Here is a 25,189-nt window from a genome sequence, read left to right as displayed (position 1 = left end):
AATAACTACTATAAACTTTCACATATTACTTTCATTTTTTATATTAATAATTTAATATCATTAATCTTTCACACATTCTCTTATTTTTATCTTCTATCTTTCTCCATCCAATAGACACAAAATGAGAAATTGACATAAGTTTTATGTATATCATATCAACTATCACATACTATTTTCTTAAATTTTCACTCTTTATTGATCTTATATACTGCACTCTTATATTCAAATTGTTTTTCTTAAATAATATAATATGAAGATCATACATACTGTATCAAAAAAATAAGAATACGGGTGACCGGCACGGAGTGCCGGTCGACACGCTAGTTATTATAAAGGATTTAATATGTATACATTGATAGTATAAAGGATTTTACACTGTTACGAAATCATTCATTATTCATATGTTAATTATTATTGATTTTTACACAAAAATAATACAAATTAATAATAAATGATGTAATGATAACTTTACACCAACCATGCATAAATTTTAAACTAGTTTTTAATGTACTTCTACTACTTTAAATGTAATGTTTATTATATTCTTATATTTGTTGTAATTTGTGTAATCTTATTTACCATTCACAATTTTTCATTTCATCCATAAATAGAGGGAAGACCCAATTTCACATCCCAAAATATTTAAATGTACTAAAATAGGCTCTACAAATTTTAAAATTTAATTTGGTTTCAAAATATTCTAAATTGGTCCTGACTGGATTGACTTATTCCAAAATTTTGTCCTAATTAAAAAGCTATATTTCCTCCAACTTAAAATCTTAGGGAAATTATTTATATTTTTTCATACCTTAGGGATGCAAATATCTTGTAAGAATTGAATGTTTTGAAGAGGGGGAGAAATTCAGGAAGCATTATGGGAAAGAGGAGACTGATATTTTTTATTTATTTTCTAACATATATAATATATTTATCATGAACTGATCATTTTTTATTTTACTAAAATAGGTTAGATTTTAGGCAAATAAATAAATAGTCTCAAACAAAAATAACAATAAGAATTTGCAATAATAATTTAAGTTGAGTGACAAAAAGTTTAAATTGAATAATTTTAACCCCAATTAAATATAGTTACATTAAAATTTCAAAATAAAAAAGAAAAGGTAAAATAATAATATGAGTGAGGAAGAAGAAAGAGGCAAAAACATCATAAGGAATTAAGGATAATACAAAATTGAACATTGGCTATGTTTTTCTGAAAACCAAAGGTGATGCTGTTTGCAACATACCAACATGTCTTTCATTCTTCTTCATTCTTCTAACTCTCTATGTTTTCCCAATTTTTCATTACCCTCTAAGGATAACATCACTCTTTTCAGAAACAAACCATTTTTCAATACCACCAAAAACCCCATTTCATTACTCCAATGTTCTTTTCTGTTTTCAAATCCTCATAGCTCCTTACTTTTCAAGAAAGTTTCAATTTTTGGTCCTACCCACTTCACATTTTGCTCCAAAGATGGAGGGGTTGATGGCTTATCCACTGATTTATCTCAAGAGGCTATTATTGATGATGTTGAAAAATTTGGGTTGTTGAACAAGCCTTCTCCAGTTCCAAGAGAAGTGGAGCCAGAGAAACCTTCCAAAGATGAGGCTTTGGCACCCTTTTTGAAGTTTTTCAAAGGAAGTGATTCTATAGAGGAGAAGTTGGTGGAAGAAAATGGTGAGATATTCGAAGTTCCTAAGGAAAAAGGTGACGTGGTTGTTGATGAGAATGAAGAAGAAAAGGAAGTAGAAGAAGAATCTAAGAAGGTTAATGTTGAGTACTATGAGCCAAAACCAGGGGATTTTGTGGTTGGTGTTGTTGTTTCTGGTAATGAAAACAAGCTTGATATCAATATTGGAGCAGACTTATTAGGTACAATGTTGACAAAGGAAGTGCTTCCTTTGTATGGTAAAGATTTGGAGAACTTGTTATGTGATGTGGATAAGGATGCAGAGGAATTTATGGTTCATGGGAAGATGGGAATTGTGAAGAATGATGATGCATTAAGTGGTGTACCAGTGAGTGGTAGGCCTGTTGTAGAGACTGGAACCATTTTGTTTGCTGAGGTTCTCGGTAGAACACTTAGTGGCCGCCCATTGCTTTCTACCAGAAGGCTCTTTCGAAGCGTTGCCTGGCATCGAGTGAGGCAGGTTTTTATCTATCTCTCATTCTCTTAAGGATCATTTTAATGGTATAAATGTGACATTGAAGGACCAATTTGATATTATAAATTAAGTAGAAAGGACAAATAGGATGTCACATATATATGTGAATGTGATCATACAAACATGGTAGCTAATATTACATCAGATTTATACGGAAATTATACTCAGAAAGTATGTTTATGTGATCTAATAACAAATTGTTGCCCATGATCTTATGAGTACTAGTGCTAGATTATCCCTTTAAGCAATATTAATTCATGTAAAAAAAACATCTTTATCTTGTAGATGAGATTTAAATTTTCTGTTTTTAATGTTTTGGGCAGATAAAACTGCTAAATGAGCCTATAGAGGTTAAAATTACAGAGTGGAACACCGGGGGCCTGCTAACAAGGATTGAGGTCTGTGCCATTGACCTGAAAATTTATGTTGATATGTTCATGTAGCATTTTAGTAAATGTTTATCCTTTCTTGAATTTGGATGTACAGGGCTTGAGAGCTTTCCTACCCAAACTCGAGCTTATGAAAAGAGTAAATAGCTTCACTGAATTGAAAGAAATTGTAAGTTGCAGTTCTGGAACTTTCTTCGTAGCCAGCGCAAAATATCATTTTTCTTATTGGCGTGGCTGCTTAGCTGATACTCTGATTGTATTATCTGTTATTTCACTGATCAGCGTTGAACAATCTGTATAGCTTCACAGATACAATTGGTGCCATTAGGCTAAGTCTGCTGCAATCTGATTGTAGTCTATGGAAGTTATATTATCTGTCCTGCCAATTTCATTGTTGTTCTATAATGAAAACTTGTTTCTTTTACACTTTAAACAAGTTTGTCTGTCTAAGAATGTAGCCAAAGATTTTGGCTACTGTTTAGTGAAAAAGTATCAAAGGGAATTTGATCACATAGTCAATATAATGTCTTCTTTTATTCCATCATTAAGATCTCAATATTTTCCTTCATGCTCTATTTTTTTTTTGTTAATTCCTGTACACTTATATTATTTTATGTTATTCTGTATTTTTTAAACATGCTCCAGTCTCAATTTGAATGCTTATATGTCATGATGGATTTCAAAGTATGAAAAGTGATTATCTAAAGCGATCTTGCTTGCATAATACATAGTGAGGTGTAAAGCAAATTAGCTGAAAAGAATTAGTACTTCAAAACATTTCCCCTTCTGATTTTTCTGGTGTATATATTCCTTGATGACTTCTATCAGTTAGAACTTAGATCACAAGTGATGCTGCTTTTACTTACTAGTTGATTAATGATGTAGGTGGGGCGCCGTATATATGTACAAATTACTCGAATAGATGAATCTACTAACAATTTGATACTTAGCGAGAAGGAAGCTTGGGTTAGTATTGAAATCTGTCTATTTTCTATTCTCGCTCTACTATTTCACATTGAGAGCTTTTTAGTTTTGCTTTGTTCCTTTATATCGTGAAATTCTTAATGTGCAGCATGACATTGCAGGAAAAGGTATATCTTAGAGAGGGAACTCTTCTAGATGGGACAGTAAAAAAGATCTTACCATATGGAGCCCAAATTAAGATAGGAGAAACTAACAGAAGGTCAGTAACAGTTTCGATATGAATAGCAATTAGAAAACACTTCGCGCATTAGCTACAATAGAGCACATATTATATCGAAGTTTTATAATATATCGAAGTTTTATAAAAATAAAGGTATATGAAATAGCATAATTGCATTAGAAAATGGTTCGGCGATGCGATAATGTTAGTGTTAGCTTGTTGCCTATAAATAATGTGTTATATCGCTCTAGTACAATGTTAACTGAGCAAGGGCTATTACATTGCTACCTAGATATAGTGAACAATAAGCAAGCGTTTCCACATTTGTGTGAACTGGTGCAGGTAAAGAAGAAGCTAGTTCACCAATCTAGGATATGATCGGAACATGGAATATAGACACTCTTACACATAAGTCAATGGAAATAGTAGACACAATGATTAGGAGGAGGATCAATTTTATGCGTCTACAAGAAACTAAGTAAGTAGGCGAAAATGCATGAGAATTAGAAGCTTCAGGTTTTAAGTTGTGTTACACCAGTAAGACACGATCGAGAAATAGGGTGGTTAATATTGGGGGTGTAAGAAAATATGAATAGGATCATAGCCTGAAGTTTGTAGCAAAGAAAGATACCATATACACTACAAACAATTAACTAACTCTCTGATTAACTAAACTAATTACATCTCTTAACAAATTTATTGTGTGCCTTTCAGTGGATTGCTGCATGTTTCAAATATCTCTAGTGCTGAAGTTGCTTCTGTCAGTGACATTCTTTCTGTTGATGAGAATGTTAAAGTTTTGGTCGTGAAGTCAGTGTTTCCTGGTAAAATTTCTGTAAGGTAATGGATTGTTGACTTTAACTCTTTTATATAATTATTGGACACATTAGTTTGTTATTGATTAGAGGGTGAGTCTCGGCATAATGGTAAGGCTGTTTGTTACCTAGAGATCATAGGTTCAAATCCTAGAAAAAAATCTCTTCACTTGTGAGGATAAAGACTGCCTACATTTTCCGTTATGGACCCTACTAGATGGAGCCTTGTTTACCCTCCTTCCTCCCTACAAACCAGACAATAATAACTAATAAGTCACACAATAAGGCATTACCTTAAAAAGTTGAAAACAAGGGTATCCCGTTATGCAAAAATGGTTCCATCCAAAAAAAATAGTTCTTTTCTAATTCCAAAGGGTCATGCCTTACAACATGGAAAACCAAACAGTGCAATTGAAGATGGGTGAAGTTTCAACTTTCAACTAATTAGAGAAAACTAAACAGTGAAAAATAATGTGAATCTAGGGGATCCAAAGGATCAAAAGATCACAACATTGCTGGAGTTTCTATGTTAGCACAGTTCATATTTGTGTGACCAAAAAATGATTGAAGGTTAGAGCGTCTATTCCCGGGCACCTTAACATGAATGCTCCACGAGACCACAATCTTAACGTGAATACATCTGTCCTCCCTAGACTCCACATTAGGTGGAAGTGGAAGTCTCGTGCATTGGGCTATCCTTTTTAGCGCATTTATTTGCTGCTAATGAGAATTTGCTTTTTTGAACATGCAGCACTGCTGACCTTGAAAGTGAACCTGGCCTTTTTCTATCAAATAAAGAGGTATTTATTTATTAATTAAAGTTATTCTATAGTTTGAGTAGCAAGATTTTGATAAGTGCTTTGTTTTTTTGCATATGCTATACAAAGAGAGTATTTGCAGAGGCAGAAATGATGGCTAAGAAATATAAGCAAAAGCTACCTCCTGCTGTTTTCACCAAGAGATTAGAACCTGTCCCAACTAGTGACATGCCTTTTGAGAATGAACAACTTTATGCAAATTGGAAGTGGTTTAAGTTTGAAAAATAGTAATGAACAAGTTGACACAAAAGCATGAACTTGTTCACTGACAAAGGCACAATTGAGAGAACGTGACATTGCATGGATCATTCAGCTCCAAGATTTTGGAAGAAAACGTGTAGAGACAAGTATGGAGAAGATTTTGATGCAGTCATTGTTTTCATGATGAGTTGTTTTACATGAAGAGCACAAGTCATAAACTATGTGGTGAAATAGATCAATGCATAATACTCATTTTTCATTCTGTTTTTCTCTCCTTTAAATTTCTCATTTCTTTTTTTATCTTCAATTTTCTTCCGTCATTTTTATGGGAGATTCATGTATTTGTATGCAGGTTTTGGGAGGAAATTATTAATTTTGATTTACTATTAAAGTAAAGAAAATTACACTTCATCAAGTAATGTGTTGACTAGTGGCAGAGTTTGAGCATTAAATATTAATTAAAAAAGGCATTGTGGGAGTTGTCATCTCACTCTCAAGTTAGTCTTATTGGCTCAGCATGGGTCAGAATTCAAAATAAATATTTGAATAGAAAACATGTTTTGACTTTAATAGTTTTATTTTTTTAAGTAGGTGGAAACTCAATCAACAATACATTACATGTTGAGACATGATTGAACGTGGGTATTGATTTCTCATTTCCTTTTTCATTTCCATCCCCAAATCCTACTCTAAAACCATCTCTTCGAAAATCGAGAACCTTACAAAATACTAATATGTCCCAGATGATGCAAAGATATCAGAAACTGTTCCACCCCTTCTTAATCCATATAAAATATTCAGGAGACACTTGATTTTGGCCTAAAGATCTTATGGAAGGCTCAGCTTCCAGGTCATGAATGGAGAGTGTTATAGCAGAAGCGAGCCAAGAAACACGTAGTTTGGTTCCTGAAAAAAATATCAAACTTCAAATAATTTCTATCCAAAACCTTTGTTTATAACTTTCAATGTTTTCTGACTGCACCCTCCCGACCAACATGACTCATGTAGAATGAAAATAACAACAACAAACTCTTGGACCCCAAAAGCTCAACCAGTCAAGCCTCCAAATTCAAACCCAACCCTACTACCTTCAATTGCTGACAGACTCAAGACAGGACACAAACAGCTTCATTTCATGGCGGTGGCACAATCCCACTACAAATGTATCAGAGTATCCCAAGACAAAGGCCGCACAAACATCAACCACCTAACCTTGTCGGGTTGCCAAAGTAGGATAAATAATATGCAAATATAATACTCAAGCTGAGGAAGCAGGCTCTTCATTTTTCTTCTCTGCATCTGTTTTACTTTCCTCCCCTGATGCAGATTCTTTTTCTACAGTCTTTTCCTCGGACTTCTCTTCATCTTTGTTCACTGAATCTGCCTTATCTTCAACCTTCAATTCCGCAATAAGACTAGCAGCTGAAGCTGCATCATTGTTTTCACCTTGCTTCTGGGATTCAGCAACTTCCTGGAATGTTTCCATGAAGCTTCTGCAATCTAACAGTAGAGAAAGCAAAAGTAAGCATACCGGCTAAAATTCTGCCAAGCATAACAGTATTGTGATTTTTGTCCAGAGGAAATGAAACAGCTAGTTAAGAAAATAACCCTGGCAAGTCTACACAATACTCCTATTGCCATAAAACATGAGAAAAAGCAGAAGAAAGGGTAAACATCATGCACTCAATTATCATTAAATATTAAAAACTTCAAAGCACTCTGCTCAGAAAAATCATTATACTTCGATGTTGAAACTCAAGACAAACACACATTGATGGAGTGTGTGTGCTTATACCATAATATCAACCAAAAAGACCATTTTAAAAAAACTAAGACCATTTATGGGACATCGAAAAAACTATGCCTAATGTGATTTTTTTACCTTTTTAAAGACAAGTATCTGAATAAAATAGTGGTTGAGATATTGAATTCTGGCTAACCATTGAAAATTATAACCTACAAAATATAACTTAAGATACTGACAACCAAAGATCATGTAACAGTAACACAAGATACAAGGTGTATCACAAGAAGAAGAAAAAATGAAAGGACGCTCACAAAAATAAATTATCAGTAAGTAAGCAATTCTAACCATGCCGTATGAAGGATTAAAGGAACTCCCTTATTTGAAAATAAAATCCCCAACAATGTTAAACGCGGAATCACAAACTTACTATAAAAAAGCATACTCACTTTCAACAGATGGGAAACGAATACAGAAAAGCTCATCCTTGAGTTCATCACCATCAGCAAAGTCCTTAGCATGCCAAACACAAGATTTCTCGTTCCCAGCATGCTCTTGCACACTCATCGTAGGCAAAACTGCAATCATCATCATCATAATAAAAATCACAAAACCGAATCTGACAAAACCTAATCGTAAAAGAATAAGGATTTAATATGTATACACCGACAATGTAAGGGTTTTTTTTACATACACTCTCAGAAAATCATTCACCATTGATTTGTTAACCACCATTGACTCTCAAACAAAAGTAATATAAATTAATGGTGGAAGTTACACTTTAAACTCAAAGAATATAATACTTACTTAGATGATTGGCGCAGATCTTAAGCGTCTTAGATTGCCTCATGAGAAGCCTAACTTTACCAGTAACCTTATGCTTCAGAAACTTAACAGTTCCAGCACCTCTCTCCTTCCATTGGTTTCCATCTTTATCGAACCGATAAAGCTTCGATTTCCTACAAAACAATCAATAACAGATTCAATTCATATGTACTAAAACCCTAAGACTTATATAATGATTTCAAATTAATGCATACAGATCGAGGATAGCGTCTTCATCTTCTTCGCCAGTGGTAACGGCGACCTCGTCGAGCCTGACGATGGGAGCAATCTGAGCTCCGGTGTCCTCGTCATCACCGGCGGCGGGTGCGTCGTCGTAACGGTGCTCGGGATCCGCGCTAGGCATGTTGGAGAGTGAGTGTTCGGTGATGCGAGTAGGGTTTGGGAAATGGGAGAGTTTGAAATAAAAAGAAAAAGTGAGAGTTATTTTGGAAATAAAAGTGTTTGGTAAAAATAAAGTAGGTAAATTAGTTGTTAACACAATATCATATATACCAACGGACATCGGTACAAGTGCTACATACTTGATTCATGATTCCGCAAAGTTTTGGGTTCGAGTCTTATAAATGGAAAAATATTCGTTGAGAAAGTTAACTCATATATATGTGGACCCGGCTCGGACACACACCATTATTGTCTTATCAAAGTTATTCTTGTCATCCCAACCATTTTCATTCTCTTAGATTAGTCTTACTAAGAACTTATTAGTTTTCATCATTACAAAATGAGTTGCCCAATTTAATTTCATAATCTATCTATAATGTTTGCAATTTATTTCAGGAAGTGAAGAGAATTCTAAAGTGGTGGGTTAGTAAATGTTTACTATTATTTTCCAACTATTGTTTAGAAAATTGGTAAATCATCTTACAAATTCTACAACAATAAATGATAACAATCGATCAACAAAGTCTTGGTATAATAGTTTAAAGTTATGCTAGATATTTATGATATTCAAAAGGTCAAAGATTCGATTTCTTAGAGCGACACTATTTTAGCCAAAAGGTGAAAGATATCTTTAATAATAACAAAAAAAACACTGACTTAAGTGTTAATGTATTATTAAGAGAAACCGAATCTAAATTATGCCAACTAAAAACACTAATAACAAAATAGACAAAGTGATAAGAAATTCAACCACATTTTTCACCTGAGGTAAAACACATACCATCCTTGTTTAATTACTTAAAAGTAGTCTAATTCCTTAAACATAGTGTCAATGTAAGTTAAGGTTAAAGTGCTATACATGCTACTCATTCCATTTCAATTCTTTTCATATTTATACAGTTTGAGAAATTATTAAATGATACAAAAGTTTGAGTTATTTTCACTAAAATAATCAAACTTTTTCCACATTAGAAACAAAATTAAAAAGAAATGGTGATATATAAAAGTGAAGAATAATAAATAAATGTATAGCTACAAAATAAAATATAAATGTTTGAAGGGTATGCCTTCTACCTTAATTTTTTGATTTAATATGTATACATTAACAATGTAATTATTTTTTATACTGTCAATAAATTATTTATGATGGATGATATGTTAACAATGTAAAAACTTTACACTGTTAATGCATAGATTTTTAACTCTATTTTCTTTGGTTTAATCAAAAACAATCACGAGCTCAAAAGTGATTAGTTTCGTACTAAAATAGTAAAATATCTTTGTAGTAACAAAAAATTTAAGGATATTCCTTCACTCTATGTGTAAAGAACTAACATCTTTTAGAGTTGTGGTTACCTTTACCACTTAATATCACTACCAGAAATAGAATATTTTACTTTTGGTGGATATGAGGATACATTTTCAGGGTTGATGAGTACATACAATGAAGGTAGAATGTGATTCAAACATATTTACTACTTTATATGCATAATAACTAATAAATATAGTATATGTAGCAGCTAGGGGTCTTTACATCAGTTTTTGGGCAAAAAATCATCTGATCGAAACACATAATTAACATGCGGTCCGACTAGACTGTTTATATTAAGATGTCTGAACCAGTCCGATCCAAATATTATCATGCAATGTCCAGAGTTGCTGGTTCCTAGTTAAAGCTGATTTTTGGTTTTCCTTTTTGTTTTCTTAGTTCTTTCTTTTACTTCAAATGGTTAGTGATTGATTTTCATCTATAGCCAGATGAAAACAAGCAAACCATTGATCTCTACCAACAAAAATCAAACATAGAAATAAAAACTGGAACCTATGCAAAGACCATCTACATCAAACATAGTAGAACAAATCAGCATCCAACTAGCCAAAACAAAGAAAAAACAGTAAAACTTCTTGCATCACCATGTTTTGGAATTCCAACTGTTGTGTTGGGATATATATCATCTTAGTGTCAACAACAAACATGGTTGGTGCTAACTACTACAGAACACAGCAGTTTAATTCAAACAACAGAACTGCCTTTGCAAAACAAATAACATCACAACCACCGAGTCCCCCACATGTATTGTTAAACTACCTACTACTTCAAATGTTGTGACACAAACTAAATGCCGATAAGCTGAAACATTTAAGGAAAGGAAAGTAAGATTCTCCCTGCAGCTCCATGCAATGAAACATTAGCTCTCAGGGATTCTGATTTGCAGCACTTCAGATGGTGGTCTTAGTGTGCAAACCATTTCTCTTGTTTTTCCAAAGTATACCTGCAATATACATTAACAAACAGAAGATTGAAAAGTATATTCATGTTACTTCCTTGTTTTAGATGTCAAAAAAGCCAAGGAACCAAAGAACAAGTAAAAGAAAAAGTAAAGAAAGTAAGAAGCCGATCTTGAATACAAAAAAAAATATAGTTAAATCATATAATCAAGAAATACCTGATCTAAGGAGTACCTCAGCTTACTTTCCATTTCTTCAATCATCCTTCCCATGTTACAGAGATGTCCATCAGCAACTGATAGCTTCATAGTCATCTAAAACATAAGAAAAACTACTTTAGGATTAAATATACTACGAAAAGAAGAGATGTGAGCAAAGCAAAAGGTAATAAAACATGTCATATATGCATAATATCCATAAATTTGGGATTCAGATGGTAAGTGAATAGTCTAAAGACACTGTTAATAACTGGTCAGTAATCGGCTGTAAGACACTTATTAACCATTTCCCCTAAACTAAGCAAGAATCAATTTTCATGCTTGAAGCAAAATGAATGTTGCAGGGCTAGAGACAGTGCTTAGAGGCACTTATTGCATAAATGAGCATCGCAATATAATGAGTTTTTATAGTTAATACACTTTTTATGGATTTATAGAAAGTAACAAAGATTGATGCAATTTACATTCCTTAATCACACAACAACCATATAATTCAGTATTCAAGAAATGTGCATAATTCGTGGCATGGCTTTTCCATACAAAAAGAAAATCAATCTCAATATGCAATTATTAACTAGCATCTAATTGTAGACATGATTAATTTCAGTGTATAAAGTACCTGCCGTCTAATTGATCCAGACAAACTGAAAGTCCCTGATGATTCATTATTTGTAGTCAAAGTCAGCATAACTGTACTAGTTAAGCGATAATTGGTGTTTTCTTCTTCCTCTGGTCCCACCTTAATTAACATAAAAAAAAGCATGCCTGGGAATTACTCAAGTCAACTTGCCATAAAGGAAAATAAAAAATCATAACTCAATTGAGGTTTTAGTTTTCCAATGGATTAAAAGTCACCGAGTCACTCTGCAGCTGCATTGTATCAATGCTTAATCATCCACGGAAACACCTTACCTCTATAACATGTATAGCATCCCATGCTCCTTCCTCTAGATAGCCTCGACGACCTTGCCCTGTCTTTGAGCCATCTTTAATCATGAAAACATTATCAAATCAGAAAAGTTCAAAAGGATGAGAAGTGTTGTCAATCAGAGTATATTCAAAATGACAGGCTCACCTTTCTTTATCAAAAAACAGGCAACAAAACCTTCATTGCCATCTTCCCACATGTAAACAGATGAAATACCACCTTCATAATATCTATGACATTATCCATTAATGGCGCTTATTTTTTAAAACAAAATAAGAAAATAAGTATATTCAGATAGATAGCAAGAAGAAAACACACAATGATAAACTTCAATTTAATGTTTTGCACAAGACATAAATTAGGTAAGAAGTTACTAGGCAGACAAGTCACTTAATATGAAAACGAAAAAAACACACATAAGCTCAAAAGACGTGGTAAGTAAAGGACCTCACTGGTCACGATATATTGCAAATATGTCATTTGCTTCAACTTCAAGTTTCCTCAACTCTAAAGAAGGGAGGGAGCCATCTTCTAATGATGGATGGTATTTGTTTGACCAGGGTGATCTGCAGAGAGATAAAGTACATAAAAATTTTCAACATGTCCTTCTCTAAATACTATAAACATCAAAAGAATGGATAAAAAGAAGACAGACAAGAAATAAATTACTGATCTATCTAGCAAATGAACTCCCTGGCATTAAATGTTTGTACTGGTCTCCAGTTCAAGATCAAATCGTTCCGAAATTATAATGGTATTTTTTACAATACACTGCCATACTCCTCAAAATGTAAGTAAAAGTTGTTTGAGGAAAATACATACAACTTTATTTCTTTGATAAAAAAAACATTTTCCTAACCATATATTTTGCAGTGGCGTCACTTTTCTTTCAATTACCTGATCTTTCATTGATTTTCTCTTATGCACTAACAACTTGTTATATCTATACCTCATATATATAACAATTATGTTAGTGTTTTTTGTATTTTAGTGCTAAAGCAAACTTGGTTTGAGGGTCCTATTGGATGTTTTACTTGAAAACCCCAAACTTCATTTAGCTACTTTCGCATTCTTAAGTGTTATTGAATGATAGTTTCCTTCAAAAATCAACCGGCTATACTTCAATACCGATAAAGTTGATGTCATATTATGCTTCGAGGAAGTACAAATTACTTTATTAAGTTTAGATATAACGAAAGAAAGAAAAGCGGATGAAACATGTCGAGTATAAAAAAGACTTCACCATGAGTAAGAATATTATTAACAGCATGGAGATAATAATGAACCTGTAAGAATCAGCATCTCTGTTATATTCACACAATATGAACTCCTTCCCACAGTCCACATCGCACAAAACCTGCTTTGTCATCCAAATTTTTTTACAAAAAAATTAAACTTCAAAATCGTGAAGCCGAATAGTCAAACAACAATGTTGCCCCATTGCACGAAGCTCCCACCTGATGGGTTCCGAGAAGGGTAAATGTTTGCAGCTTTACACCACAACCGGAAAGACTCTCTCCAGGATCTGAACCTCATGGCCACCAAACAAAGACCTTACACATTGTGTCCAGACTCACACAAACAAACAAATGGGAGCACACCTGTTGTCCCACTTTTTGTACCACTCTATGTATCATCACCTTTGATTGGTTGATAAAAAATTATTCAAGTTAAAATTACAATTATTAAATATTTTTCGGACCGATCTTATCTCCTGACATATAGAGTGGTACAGCAGATGTGTACCCACAAAAATGAGGTATATTTTCTCTTTGAGCTTTAGTCCTATTTCTAATTTACTTATAGCATTATATAAATTGATGAAATCATAATCTAGCGTTGAATTGTGTATGAATAAAATTAGGATTAATCGAATTTAGAGAAGTGGACCTGAAGGGGTTGATCGATTTGAGAGAGAAGATCGGAAGAGTGATTAGGCATTAGGCTGAGAAGAGCAGAGAGAGCTGTGTCTGTGTGCTTCGCCGGAATTCTTCGCATCAATCCCATTGCTGCTTCCATTTCTCCTTCCAACACCACACTTTCTTTATCTCCTCCTCCCTTTCTAATTATATATACTAATTACCTCATTCTTATTCATCAAAATGGAATTTTGTTACATGATCAAAACACCATACAATAATAATATGTTTATTTAATTGTTTAGATAACCAATATTATAAAGCTAGATTTGTGTAAGTCGGTTGAATCGGTCGAGTTAATCAATTTAAAAAATATCAAAATGGCATCGTTTTGAAATGAAAAAAATTAAGCGATTTCAATTTATTTGTTTGACACCCTTATTTTATAATAAAATTTTAGTTATTTAGTTAAATTTTAAACTTATTAATTTATTGGTGTTATGATTAAAGTGTAAAACCTATGTTATTTGATGATCTTTTCAACTTAGTTGTCACATTTTATCTAATGAAATGTTACCCTCATTTAACTAAGGGGGGAACACATAGTTGAACATGGAAGAGAAAATGGTGAAAGGTATTTTATGCCTATTGTGATAGATAGGTAGGGGCAAACCCCAAGAACGAATTGATTTTGTGAATTGTTAGTGAAGTCGTTTGTATGAATAATAATACACGGATATTGTGGAAACATAGTACATGACTAAATTTAAAAGAACGTGATATCCAAGTTAGTTTGGGAAAAAAACTGTTGGACTTGCATGATTTTTTTTTCATATTCTCATTGGCCATAATTTTACATTGGTGTTAATTAGCATTGAATATTATGAAGTTTTGGGAATAACGTCACACTATGTTTTAAGTGTAGTACTAGATTAAACGTTCTCTTGCATCACACCATTCAACACTTGTCATATATTATCAGTAAAAACTTGCACACCCAATAAACTCTATCTAAAACCAGAGACTAATATTATTTGGCCCACGTAATAATTAATATAAGGTACAAGTTGAATGATGTCATGCAATACTCTTACACTGATGCATCCACAAGATTCTCTTCAATTTATGCCACCCCAAATTAAATACTAGTACCAGAATTAAATTTGATTAACCATCATGTGCACAGAAAATGAATCCAGAGGGACAAGATGATAACTGGAAAATCCTTCATCTGTCATGAACCATATCCACAGCAATACTTAATGATCTAAGTTTAAATTGTTCCCTAATTAACAGCTAATTATGTGTTTGTTATGATTGGAATGATGTAATATTTAGCTACCTTATAAGATTCTCAATGCATGCAGCAAACATAAACTATACAAAAGTTATTTTTACATTCTAATCAGATATGCTTAGTATGAAAAACAACAACGAAAAAGCGAAATAGCATACAGATAGACAGCGTATAATACTAACTGAGCGAGAGCATCTATTGAGGAGTCTCATTAGATAAGTGATATTACAGAATATTAATCTTGTACCATTGAAGATGACATAATGCATCACCAAAAGAATATCATTTTATTCACTTCAAAAAACCTAAAAGCATAAAGAGAAATGCAGGAAACCCTACCACAAAAGCATCACCCTGTCCATTCACCAACCAAACTTTCTCAGCAAATCTTTAGTTCTCTTCCTCATGCGGGTGAAAACAATAACTACACAAGCCAAGATCCATGGAGGGAAGTTCATACCCGAAATGTTAAATTTCTTGAACCATTCTGGAGTATCCCTTGAAACTAGTAAGATCATAATTGTTATTAATACCACCCCAACTAAGATCCTGGTCACTGGTTTAAGTAGTGAATCCTGCAAAAGAAAATTTTCAGCAAATGAGAATATTACATGACATAAAGTATAGTTTTTTTCTTCCATTAAGCATGAAAATCTGTCATATCATAGATGATTACAAAAACAATAATGGCCAAGTTGGTATGGAAACATGACAATAATTTATTTTGGTAATTCGACATAAAAAATGTGTGGCGGTGTATGTGGGCACAATTACTTATATGGATATGTTTCTTCTACTTGGTAAAGGTTCTATCTTTACGATTATACTTATGAAGAAGACTTTCAATGTATCCTTTAGATATCTTTCCACTGATAATATGGTTATGAATCTCCTCTAATTCCTCTACAAGACTGAAGGCCTGATTTATATGAATTAAATACATATACATCTTTAATTATCTACTGTAACAGGCAGAGTGACAGAGTATTGAAGAAACCTATATGGAAAACAAAACACTTTTTATCACCAATACCTCACAGAAATGGAATTAGATCAAGAACTAATATAGATGCAGGCACGCAGCATCCCTGGCTACATATGTAAATCATTGATCAATGTGAGTGAAGCCTAAGGTAAATGGCCCGAGCCAGGCGTACATAAACAACTACGGTCCTCTTACTTTCTTCTCTATCCCCAAATAGAATGCTCCTTAAGAGTAAAAAAGAATTTGGAAACTCTTCTTCATAACAAGGGCCATAAAATACTACAAAATATCCCCTCCTTGATGTATAGATGAAACTAGAGCCACATGGTTTGATTTTCTTCTTAAGTTGGAAACCAAACTGATTAAAACCATTGAACTCGGCCCACAAGCTATTGAAACATAATCTGAGTTTCTCTTTACAATCCACTGACTATTTTGGTACAAATCATCGTATATTCGGCCCCATCCGGACAATAACAAGATGGAATGACTGATTTCAAGATATGATCACAATTGCCAAAAAGCGATTTCTATCAAGTAGTTAAAGCACTTATGGCACCAAAATGCTAATAACAGCCTTCATTTCCTATTCACAAACGCAACGATCGCCCTAATCGCTCTAATCTACAAAGCACACAAACAAAACTCTCCTCTCGAATTTACGTTTTCCTCTCAGGGAAGCAAATTGGAATTGTGCCCTAACAAAATCTGAAATTATGTTTTTTCAACATAACAAAATCAAATCGAATCACAAACACATCCCAATACAAACAATACTAGAATCGAATAATCAATACGAAAGAAGCAAAAATAATAATATAAAAAAGGACCTTAGGTTCGCCATCAACGTAAACAACAGCAGCATCACGATAAGTCAAAATGGACCTTCCATTCCTGGGATTAAATCGAATTGGAACACCACGACCAGATCGAGGGTTAAAAGCGTAAATGGATTTGAAACCATACTGTTCGAGAATATCACGAACCTCAAGCTGATCCTGTTCCCAACCACCGAGGTTGGTTTTAAAGACAGCTATGGGTCCACGACCTTGGCGGTAAAGCTGGATCTGAACCTCGGGAACCTTGGTTCGGACGTGTTTTTCTTCTTGCTCCGAAGCTGAGTCTACTACTTCTTCGATTTCTCCTCCTAGTAACGCTGCTTTTTCTTCCTCCATCGTTCTTCTTCTTCTTCTTATTCACCACACCAGTATTTTACTCTTCTTTTTTTCATATATAGGTTTCTGATGCCATGTGTTTTTTAAAACATTTCAAAATAAAAATAAAAACTTATCAAATATAAACATCAAATTAACTATAGTTTTTTTTTTTCTTCTCCAATTGTTAGTATTTTTGTTGTGGATGAGATTCGAAATCTCAAACTACTCTTTCATTGGATGGATGGAGATCACATGTCCCCTAACAATTTCTCAAATCAATTAGAGTGCTCCATTTTATTACCTTTCACTTTTAAAAAATTATTTTAAAAACATTTCAAAATAAAATTAAAAACTTAAATTAACTGTAAACATAAATTAACTATATTTTTTATTGGCAATTATTAGTATTTTTGTTTTAGATGATACTCGAACTTTCTATCTCATTCACTGGATTACTGTAGTTGAACCATCATAAACCTAGCAAACCCCCATTTCCGCTTCGAGATTCAACATTTTTCCATCCAAAACCTCTCTTTGAATTCCTTTTTGGGATTAGATGAAATTAGAAATACTTTTAAAAATATTTATTATGTCATTTATGTTTGGTCTTTAGTTTTTCATTAGGATGGATTTTTTTTAGTAAAGTTTTAATTTTGGTTTCAATTTAATTTTGTTTTATATGCTAATAGTGAAAACTAATTGATGGAGGTGATTAATAATTTCAAGTTTGATTTTATTGGTTGCTACTTTTCAAATAAAATGGGGAATGTGGAGAAAGCATGAAGCTGAGTCTACCAGTAACATATAGTTATTTGGATAAGATGGAGAAATCAGAAACTCGTTATAAGGGAGAAGATGAATTGTTGTTGAGTAATGAAGTGGGTTGAAATTGCTGGAATAATTAAAATAGTTAAATTAATGAATTGTCATAATTATCTAACTTGACAATATTTGATTGGATGAGACACAATGAAACATGTAATCTAAGACTACACCTAAGTTTTTCTTTCTCTCCATACATTTTGAGACCGTGTTGATTTTCTTCCCGATATTTTGTCTCATTTTTATTTTAGATTATACATTTTGAGTCATTATTGGTTTGTGTCATTAATGTCCATGGTAGATAAGGGAGAAAATAAATTAAGCTACTTATGAGGGGGACTATTAAACAGACATATTAGACTAGACTATATTTTTCTAAATAGTTTACTTTTAAAGCCTATTTAGCTTAACAAATTAGACTATCTAAAAAACATAGTCTAGCAGTTTGATCTACTTAATTATATAGCATAGTAGCATTTATTTTAATGTAACCGGAAAGTTAATATAATAATGTATATAAAATATAGTGTAATTTTTAGTGTTAGATGAGTCTAGTTTAATTAAAAAACATACCTAATAGTAAATTTAAAGACAAACTTGTAGGTCGATTTAAATGTCTTATAATATAATTTTTTTTAAATATCCTAACATGCCATAATAGACTTTTAAAAATGTCATATGCAAGCTATTTTTTTTAAATAGTTTAGCAAACCAAACTCATTCTCTTATATGTTTTAATTGACGTAGTCTGTTTTTAATAGAGAGTTCGCATGTTTCTACCCTTTGTAGTATATATAAAATATTGATGTTAAAAGAGTGTTACTTCAGGAATATGAGGGTAAAAGTTTAGATCGAGTTTTGGCTCATTTTAGTGACTGAACTGAACATAAACATATAATTCAGTTTGTCTTAATTAACAACAAAATTTACTATAGGTACCAAACCTCTAACGAATGATTTGATTCTAAGGTTTTCCTTTTTTTTTTAAATATTGCATCAATTAAAATTTCAAATGTATTACAAAATATATTGTTTGTACATAAAAAGAAAAATACTACAAATTGAAACTCATAATTGTTTATTAGTAACATATATAACAATTATGAAATTTAGGAAGAAAAAAAGAAGATAAATGACTAGATATATATAATTATATAATCCATAATTAGTAACATTTATAATAATATAATTCACAATTAGTAACACTAGTGTATACAGCCACTTTATGTCTGCCGATCAACATTGCATAATATTAAGTATTCAATTTTTATATATTTCATTTAGAATTAGAATACACTTGTTGTATTTAGTGTACTTTATATTATAATATTTGTGTGTTTATTATAATTTTTGTGTGTTAATTAATGTGTGGTGATGTTTACTTTGGATTATATGATTTTTTGTAAAAATTAAATAATGTTAATGACATAATATGAAGTAAAAATTACTCCATGGTGGAAGTTACACCATGTTTTTCCTTTATATATAGTAAGAAGTAAGATAAATATATAGTAAGATACATAACAATTTAGTAATATATATATATATATATAACATTGTAATTAACAATTAATAATATATTATAATAATTTATGATATGTTAGAAGATGAGTTTCAAATTATGAAGATATTGAGAAAAAAATTTAGTAAATAGAAATATATATATATATATAACACTAACATAATAATAATATAATAACATATATAACACTATAATTATGTCTTACGTGATTAACACATTGTAAGTAAATATTATTGAATTTTATCAAGCTTAAGGTTCAATTCAACTTCAAAAATTAAATTTGATTAATATTCGGGGAATGTAAATTTGTCTCATCATCACATGCATGTATTTTCAAGTGACTCCAGTTTACATAATTAATTTCATTAAAATACATAATATAATCCTAATTTTTTTGTTTTACTCCTTAAACTTTATTTTTATTAGTCATTTATTTCCTATTAGAGTATTATTGAAAAATAATAATCTACTACTCTTTAAATCATAAGAATATCACCCATGTATAATTAAAGATTGATATCTTTTTAAATGTATCACCCCAATGATTTCATCTCTTTATTATAAACATGAAAACAATTTAACATTTAACATGCTTTAAAAAAAACTAATTCTACCATTTGTGGTGGCCTTACTAGTTATATGTGAAAAGAAAAAGTTGCATAGTTTGGGAGCACATATAGTGTCTCATAATTTTATATCACTTCATATATTAAGAAATATGATTGACCAAAAAATATTTAATAATTACAACTTTAATTTAAATAATTTTTTCAACCAATCAAAATTGATGTTACACGGAGTGCACAAAAAATAGGACTTAGTAAATGTTGTTGTGTCCCAATTTTGAGGGGAAGTTTAAGTTTAATAATCCACATGTGGTAAGACCAAGCTTTGCTCAAAACTCAAGAAACGGACAACTCTAATCTCAGAAAGACAAAACAAAAACGAGGAATAACACACGTGTCAAGTAACAAAAAACCAAACCAAATTTCAACTAAACTAAAAGCCACGTCTTTTTCGTAACAAAAGCCTTAAACCCAAACAACCCTATAAAAACGTGCCATATGCCACGTCATCTTAATGAAGCGCTGCGATTGGCCCAAATGCAAAACGAAGCGTTTAAGGCGCGAACGCTTCACGCGTATATAAACACCACTCTTCGTTATTCTCAGTACCCTCTCCATCTCTTCTCAGAAAAAGAGAAATAACAAAAAATATAATCCCAAAAAAGAATAAAATCATATCCTAAAATTATTACTATAATAAATTAGGGTTTGATTTTCTCTTTTATTTCTTTTACGGAGAGAATCACTCTGTTTCTGCTACTACTATCACTCACTTTTGAATTCATCTTTGTTTTTTTTTTAATTTTTACGACGGAGAAATAGGAAAATGGCGGCTTTGATTTCCTCGCCGTTGATTCAGTCTCCGGTGGCTCCGGTGACGGTAATGAGCGGAGGACCGATCGCGAATTCATCGCTGTATGTTGGGGATCTTGAAGGGAACGTGAACGAGGGACAATTGTATGATCTGTTCAGCCATGTGGCTCAGATTGTGTCCATTAGGGTTTGCAGAGATCAGGTTAAGCGTTCCTCTCTTGGTTACGCTTATGTCAACTTCGCTACCGCTCACGATGGTTCGTATTCTTGATGTTTTTTGTTTATATGGAATTTTATCATTTTGATATGATTTTTGTGATTTTTGTGTTTTTGTGTGTAGAGTGGATCGTCTTTGTTTTTTTGAATTAATGCCTGTATTGATCTTGAAAGAAAACATGAGGAATGAAAAATGTCAATTTAATACTAAAAAAAACTAGAATGACTCTAATTGGTCCCTGAGACTAAATTGTCATTATAATTAATGCTAAAAAGTACCAATTTGATTTACTTTTGAGATTTTTTAGGAGAAAATCAAGATTTATTTATTATTTTATTTTATAAAATGAGAGATCAATCAATCAGTATTTGTTCATATGTCAATTCTGTATTTTGGTTTGGAGTGTGAATTATTGTGATCTTTGCTGATACATTTTACCTTTGTGTTTTACACACAATGTGTGAAAAAATCAATTTTCATAATAAAAGAAAATTGTAAAAATTAGAGATCAATCACTGAGAAGTGATCATAATCATTTTGATTTATTATTGGACGGATACTTTTCGAATTTATGGGTGTTTGGTGGATGCTGATTTATCTGTTTCTAAGTATTGTCTTATTCTGTACATATATGACATACTCATTCACTAGATGTGTTCCAAGATTCAAATCATAACTACAACTGACAGTGAATTCAGAATCGTCAGCAATACTTAAGATGAAAGATAATTTGGACCATGATATATTCTATTTATTAATTACTTCGAGCCACTACGAGTTAGTGGTGTTAGAGCCTTGAGTAGTTTACGGGAGGTTCTGGGCTCCTAGTATGACTCTTTGGTTCTAAACTTTATGAGGTCTTCGTATAAATAATAAAGTTCTGTTTAGTATTTGTTGGTTAATTTATATTGTTGACTTGATCCTGATTCTAGTGTTGCCTCCTTCATTTTGTTACTTATATTGAAGCGGCTAACGCCATGGAACTTCTGAACTTCACTCCTCTGAATGGGAAACCCATTCGAATTATGTTTTCTCAGCGAGATCCTAGCATTCGTAAAAGTGGATATGCCAATGTGTTCATTAAGAATCTGGACACATCGATTGATAACAAGGCATTACATGACACTTTTAATGCCTTTGGTATGGTACTTTCCTGTAAGGTGGCTGTTGATAGCAGTGGTCAGTCGAAAGGATACGGGTTCGTACAGTTTGACAGTGAAGATGCTGCACAGAATGCTATCAAAGAGCTGAATGGCATGTTGATGAATGGTAAACAAGTCTATGTTGGTCTCTTTGTTCGGCGTGTGGAAAGGGCTCGTGCTAATGGATCACCAAAGTTTACTAACGTGTATGTGAAAAATCTATCTGAAACACATACTGATGAGGACCTACAGCAGCTCTTTGGCCCCTATGGTACAATAACTAGTGCAACAGTCATGAAAGATGCGAACGGGAAGTCTAGGTGTTTTGGTTTTGTGAATTTCCAGAGTCCAGATTCAGCAGCTGCTGCAGTTGAACGGTTAAATGGAGCTACTATCAATGATGACAGAGTTTTATTTGCTGGGAGAGCTCAGAGAAAATCAGAAAGAGAGGCTGAGTTGAGAGCAAAATTTGAGCAGGAAAGAATTAGCAGATTTGAGAAATTACAAGGTGCTAATTTGTACTTGAAAAATCTTGATGACAGCATCAATGATGACAAATTGAAGGATATATTTTCTGAGTTTGGAATAATAACATCTTGCAAGGTATATTCAAAATCATTATCTGTGTCTCTCTATTTGGAAATGGACAACTGGTACTTGTTCGACTGTACCTCATGCTTCCAGTTGGTTTTTGTTACTGTTTATTTTATTATATTATTATTTATACGAGTTAAAATATGAATTGCATTTATTATATTTCTTTAGGTGGTGCTTGATCCACATGGGAATAGCAAGGGGTCAGGTTTTGTTGCTTTTTCTACTCCTGAGGAAGCAAATAAAGCTGTAAGTCTTTAATGTTTTTGGTTTGAGGACCTGACTGGCAGTTCTGAATCTTCAGCACGGCCATGAGGAGCTATGGCTCCCTAAAAAATCTCCATAACTTTTTTCACTTGAAACTGTTGGGCTTGTCAATGTCATGATGTTCAATTTGCACTACTCCACTAAAATAAATTGAAGGATAAAGGTTAAATTGAATACATAAGAATATGCAATTTCGGTTTACCCTTAAATCATTTTGATTACTGAGACAGAGGCAAACGGTGACAGTTTTGGGTGAGCTAACATGTATTTTTTATTGGAGGCATGATTCTTTTATAATTTTTTTATTCAGTTGAACGAAATGAATGGAAAGTTGATTGGAAAGAAGCCTTTGTATGTTGCTGTCGCCCAGCGCAAAGAAGAAAGGAAGGCTCGTTTGCAGGTGATGCTCTTCTTAAGCTTGTTGTTCTTATATGATTTAAATCCACACTTTATATGGATTATTATTAATGAAGTTTTTTGTATCTAATTTACTTCAATATTTGGTGATTGGCTTGTGTAAGTGGATAGCAATTGCCTTTTTTAATTTCCTTTTAATAATTTTCATGCATAAAAATCATGGTTGTTGTTTGATAATCTCATTCTGTTTAGGAATTTTGTCATCATGTATTTTCGAGTGAACTCACAGGGAGTTGACTTCTGCAGGCTCAATTTTCTCAAATCCGAGCTCCCAGTGGAATGGCGCCTCTGCCTGCAGGAATTCCTGGATATCATCCAGGAGCTCCAAGACTTGCTCCTCAACAGTTGTACTTTGGTCAAGGAACAACAGGGTTCATACCACCACAGCCTGCTGGGTTTGGCTTCCAGCAGCAAATCATGTCCGGAATGCGCCCTGGTGTTGCTCCAAATTTCATTATGCCATACCAACTTCAGAGACAAGGTCAGCCTGGGCAGAGAATGGGTGTTCGGCGAGGTGGAAACCTCCAACAGGTGCAACAGAACCAGGTAATTATTCCTTAAATCTCAGCCACAGTATTTTTATTATAAATTACTCATATTATTTTACACAGTTGAAAATAATTTGATTTTTGAAACAGATGCTGCATGGTAACTCCAACCAAGGGTTTAGATATATGGCCAATGGTAGAAATGACATCGACCCATCTGTAGTTCCTCAAGGTTTGGCAGGTCCAATGATGGCAATGCCCTTTGATGGCTCTGGAGTTACTGCAACTCCTATTGATAATCAGCCTCCTGGAGCATTGTCTGCCACACTTGCCTCAGCTTTGGCTTCTGCTACCCCAGAAAATCAGCGCATGGTATGCATGCTTTTTACTTATTATCAGCTTCTTAACAATTCATGATGATAATCTTATGTGAAATGTAATTGGTATATTTTCCTTGAAAATAACAGATGCTGGGTGAACATCTATATCCCCTCGTGGAGCGTCTTACATCAAACCAACACACAGCGAAGGTGACAGGGATGTTACTAGAAATGGACCGGTCGGAGGTAATCCATCTCATTGAATCTCCTGAAGACCTGAAGATAAAGGTGTCTGAGGCTATGCAAGTCCTCCATGAAGCTGCATCAGGTTCTGAAATGGGTGATCAACTTGGCTCGCTGGCATTGAATAATTAAAGCAACCTCAGTGGTAGTGGTAGATACATTGCATCCTATCATATGTGAGCCACTCTTTCGGGCTCAAGGAGCGAGTATTGTTTCCGGGGTCTTTGCAATATTGATTTTTTTTAATAAGGATTTGGTTTTCTTTTTGTGGGATTATTTGATTTGTGGGTTGGCATGGAGGGATTTAAGAATCTGTTTTGGTAGTTTGTTAGTTTCATTTCAGCATTTTCGGACCATTTTATGATTTTAATTTATGTAGGATCTTAGTTGGCAGAGAGGATCTAGTTTATTAAACTTTGTCAGTTATTTTGTTTATTCAGACCTATTATTAATAATAAGCTTGAATTTTGGTTCACTCCTCTATTTTAGTTTTTGTAATTTACTTTCTCTCTGTGCATCTAATTTTGGGTTGGGGAAATCAAATGGCTCTTAAATCTCAACGCCAGTGATGCACATTTTGATTTCATGGAGTAGCTCT

General features: G+C 33.0%; 5 protein-coding genes across 6 annotated transcripts; 2 read left to right on the top strand and 3 right to left on the bottom strand.

The window, feature by feature from the left end:
* On the top strand, positions 1,161-5,862 carry LOC109346739. Its single transcript, XM_019586485.1, has 8 exons — positions 1,161-2,154; positions 2,493-2,567; positions 2,656-2,727; positions 3,444-3,524; positions 3,644-3,741; positions 4,417-4,542; positions 5,269-5,317; positions 5,405-5,862. The coding sequence occupies exons 1-8, from the start codon at positions 1,252-1,254 to the stop codon at positions 5,561-5,563; spliced, it is 1,563 nt and encodes a 520-aa protein (XP_019442030.1). The 5' UTR covers positions 1,161-1,251; the 3' UTR covers positions 5,564-5,862.
* LOC109346740 (ran-binding protein 1 homolog b-like) lies at positions 6,432-8,551 on the bottom strand. Of its 2 annotated transcripts, XM_019586487.1 has the most exons (5): positions 8,321-8,551; positions 8,088-8,239; positions 7,730-7,858; positions 6,921-7,036; positions 6,432-6,890 (listed from the first exon to the last, which is right to left on the bottom strand). In XM_019586487.1, the coding sequence occupies exons 1-5, from the start codon at positions 8,467-8,469 to the stop codon at positions 6,795-6,797; spliced, it is 642 nt and encodes a 213-aa protein (XP_019442032.1). In that variant the 5' UTR covers positions 8,470-8,551; the 3' UTR covers positions 6,432-6,794. The 2 variants fall into 2 exon arrangements, with proteins under 2 accessions (XP_019442032.1, XP_019442031.1); XM_019586486.1 differs by having other exon boundaries at positions 6,432-7,036.
* Positions 10,296-13,937, bottom strand: LOC109346738 (probable F-actin-capping protein subunit beta). The gene is made up of 8 exons (XM_019586484.1): positions 13,773-13,937; positions 13,169-13,239; positions 12,335-12,448; positions 12,030-12,112; positions 11,867-11,940; positions 11,574-11,693; positions 10,955-11,050; positions 10,296-10,780 (listed from the first exon to the last, which is right to left on the bottom strand). The coding sequence occupies exons 1-8, from the start codon at positions 13,899-13,901 to the stop codon at positions 10,697-10,699; spliced, it is 771 nt and encodes a 256-aa protein (XP_019442029.1). The 5' UTR covers positions 13,902-13,937; the 3' UTR covers positions 10,296-10,696.
* LOC109346737 lies at positions 15,196-17,250 on the bottom strand. Its single transcript, XM_019586483.1, has 2 exons — positions 16,854-17,250; positions 15,196-15,613 (listed from the first exon to the last, which is right to left on the bottom strand). Exons 1-2 carry the CDS (start codon positions 17,196-17,198, stop codon positions 15,401-15,403), a joined length of 558 nt encoding a protein of 185 aa, XP_019442028.1. The 5' UTR covers positions 17,199-17,250; the 3' UTR covers positions 15,196-15,400.
* LOC109346736 (polyadenylate-binding protein 3-like) lies at positions 20,726-24,928 on the top strand. The gene is made up of 7 exons (XM_019586482.1): positions 20,726-21,160; positions 22,087-22,865; positions 23,028-23,105; positions 23,434-23,523; positions 23,787-24,086; positions 24,179-24,400; positions 24,496-24,928. Exons 1-7 carry the CDS (start codon positions 20,917-20,919, stop codon positions 24,721-24,723), a joined length of 1,941 nt encoding a protein of 646 aa, XP_019442027.1. The 5' UTR covers positions 20,726-20,916; the 3' UTR covers positions 24,724-24,928.

Source organism: Lupinus angustifolius, chromosome LG04 (genome assembly GCF_001865875.1).
Source record: "Lupinus angustifolius cultivar Tanjil chromosome LG04, LupAngTanjil_v1.0, whole genome shotgun sequence".
Taxonomy (NCBI): Eukaryota; Viridiplantae; Streptophyta; class Magnoliopsida; order Fabales; family Fabaceae; genus Lupinus; species Lupinus angustifolius.
The sequence above is the reverse complement of the archived record's forward strand: the minus strand, read 5'-3'. Positions and strand labels throughout refer to the sequence as shown.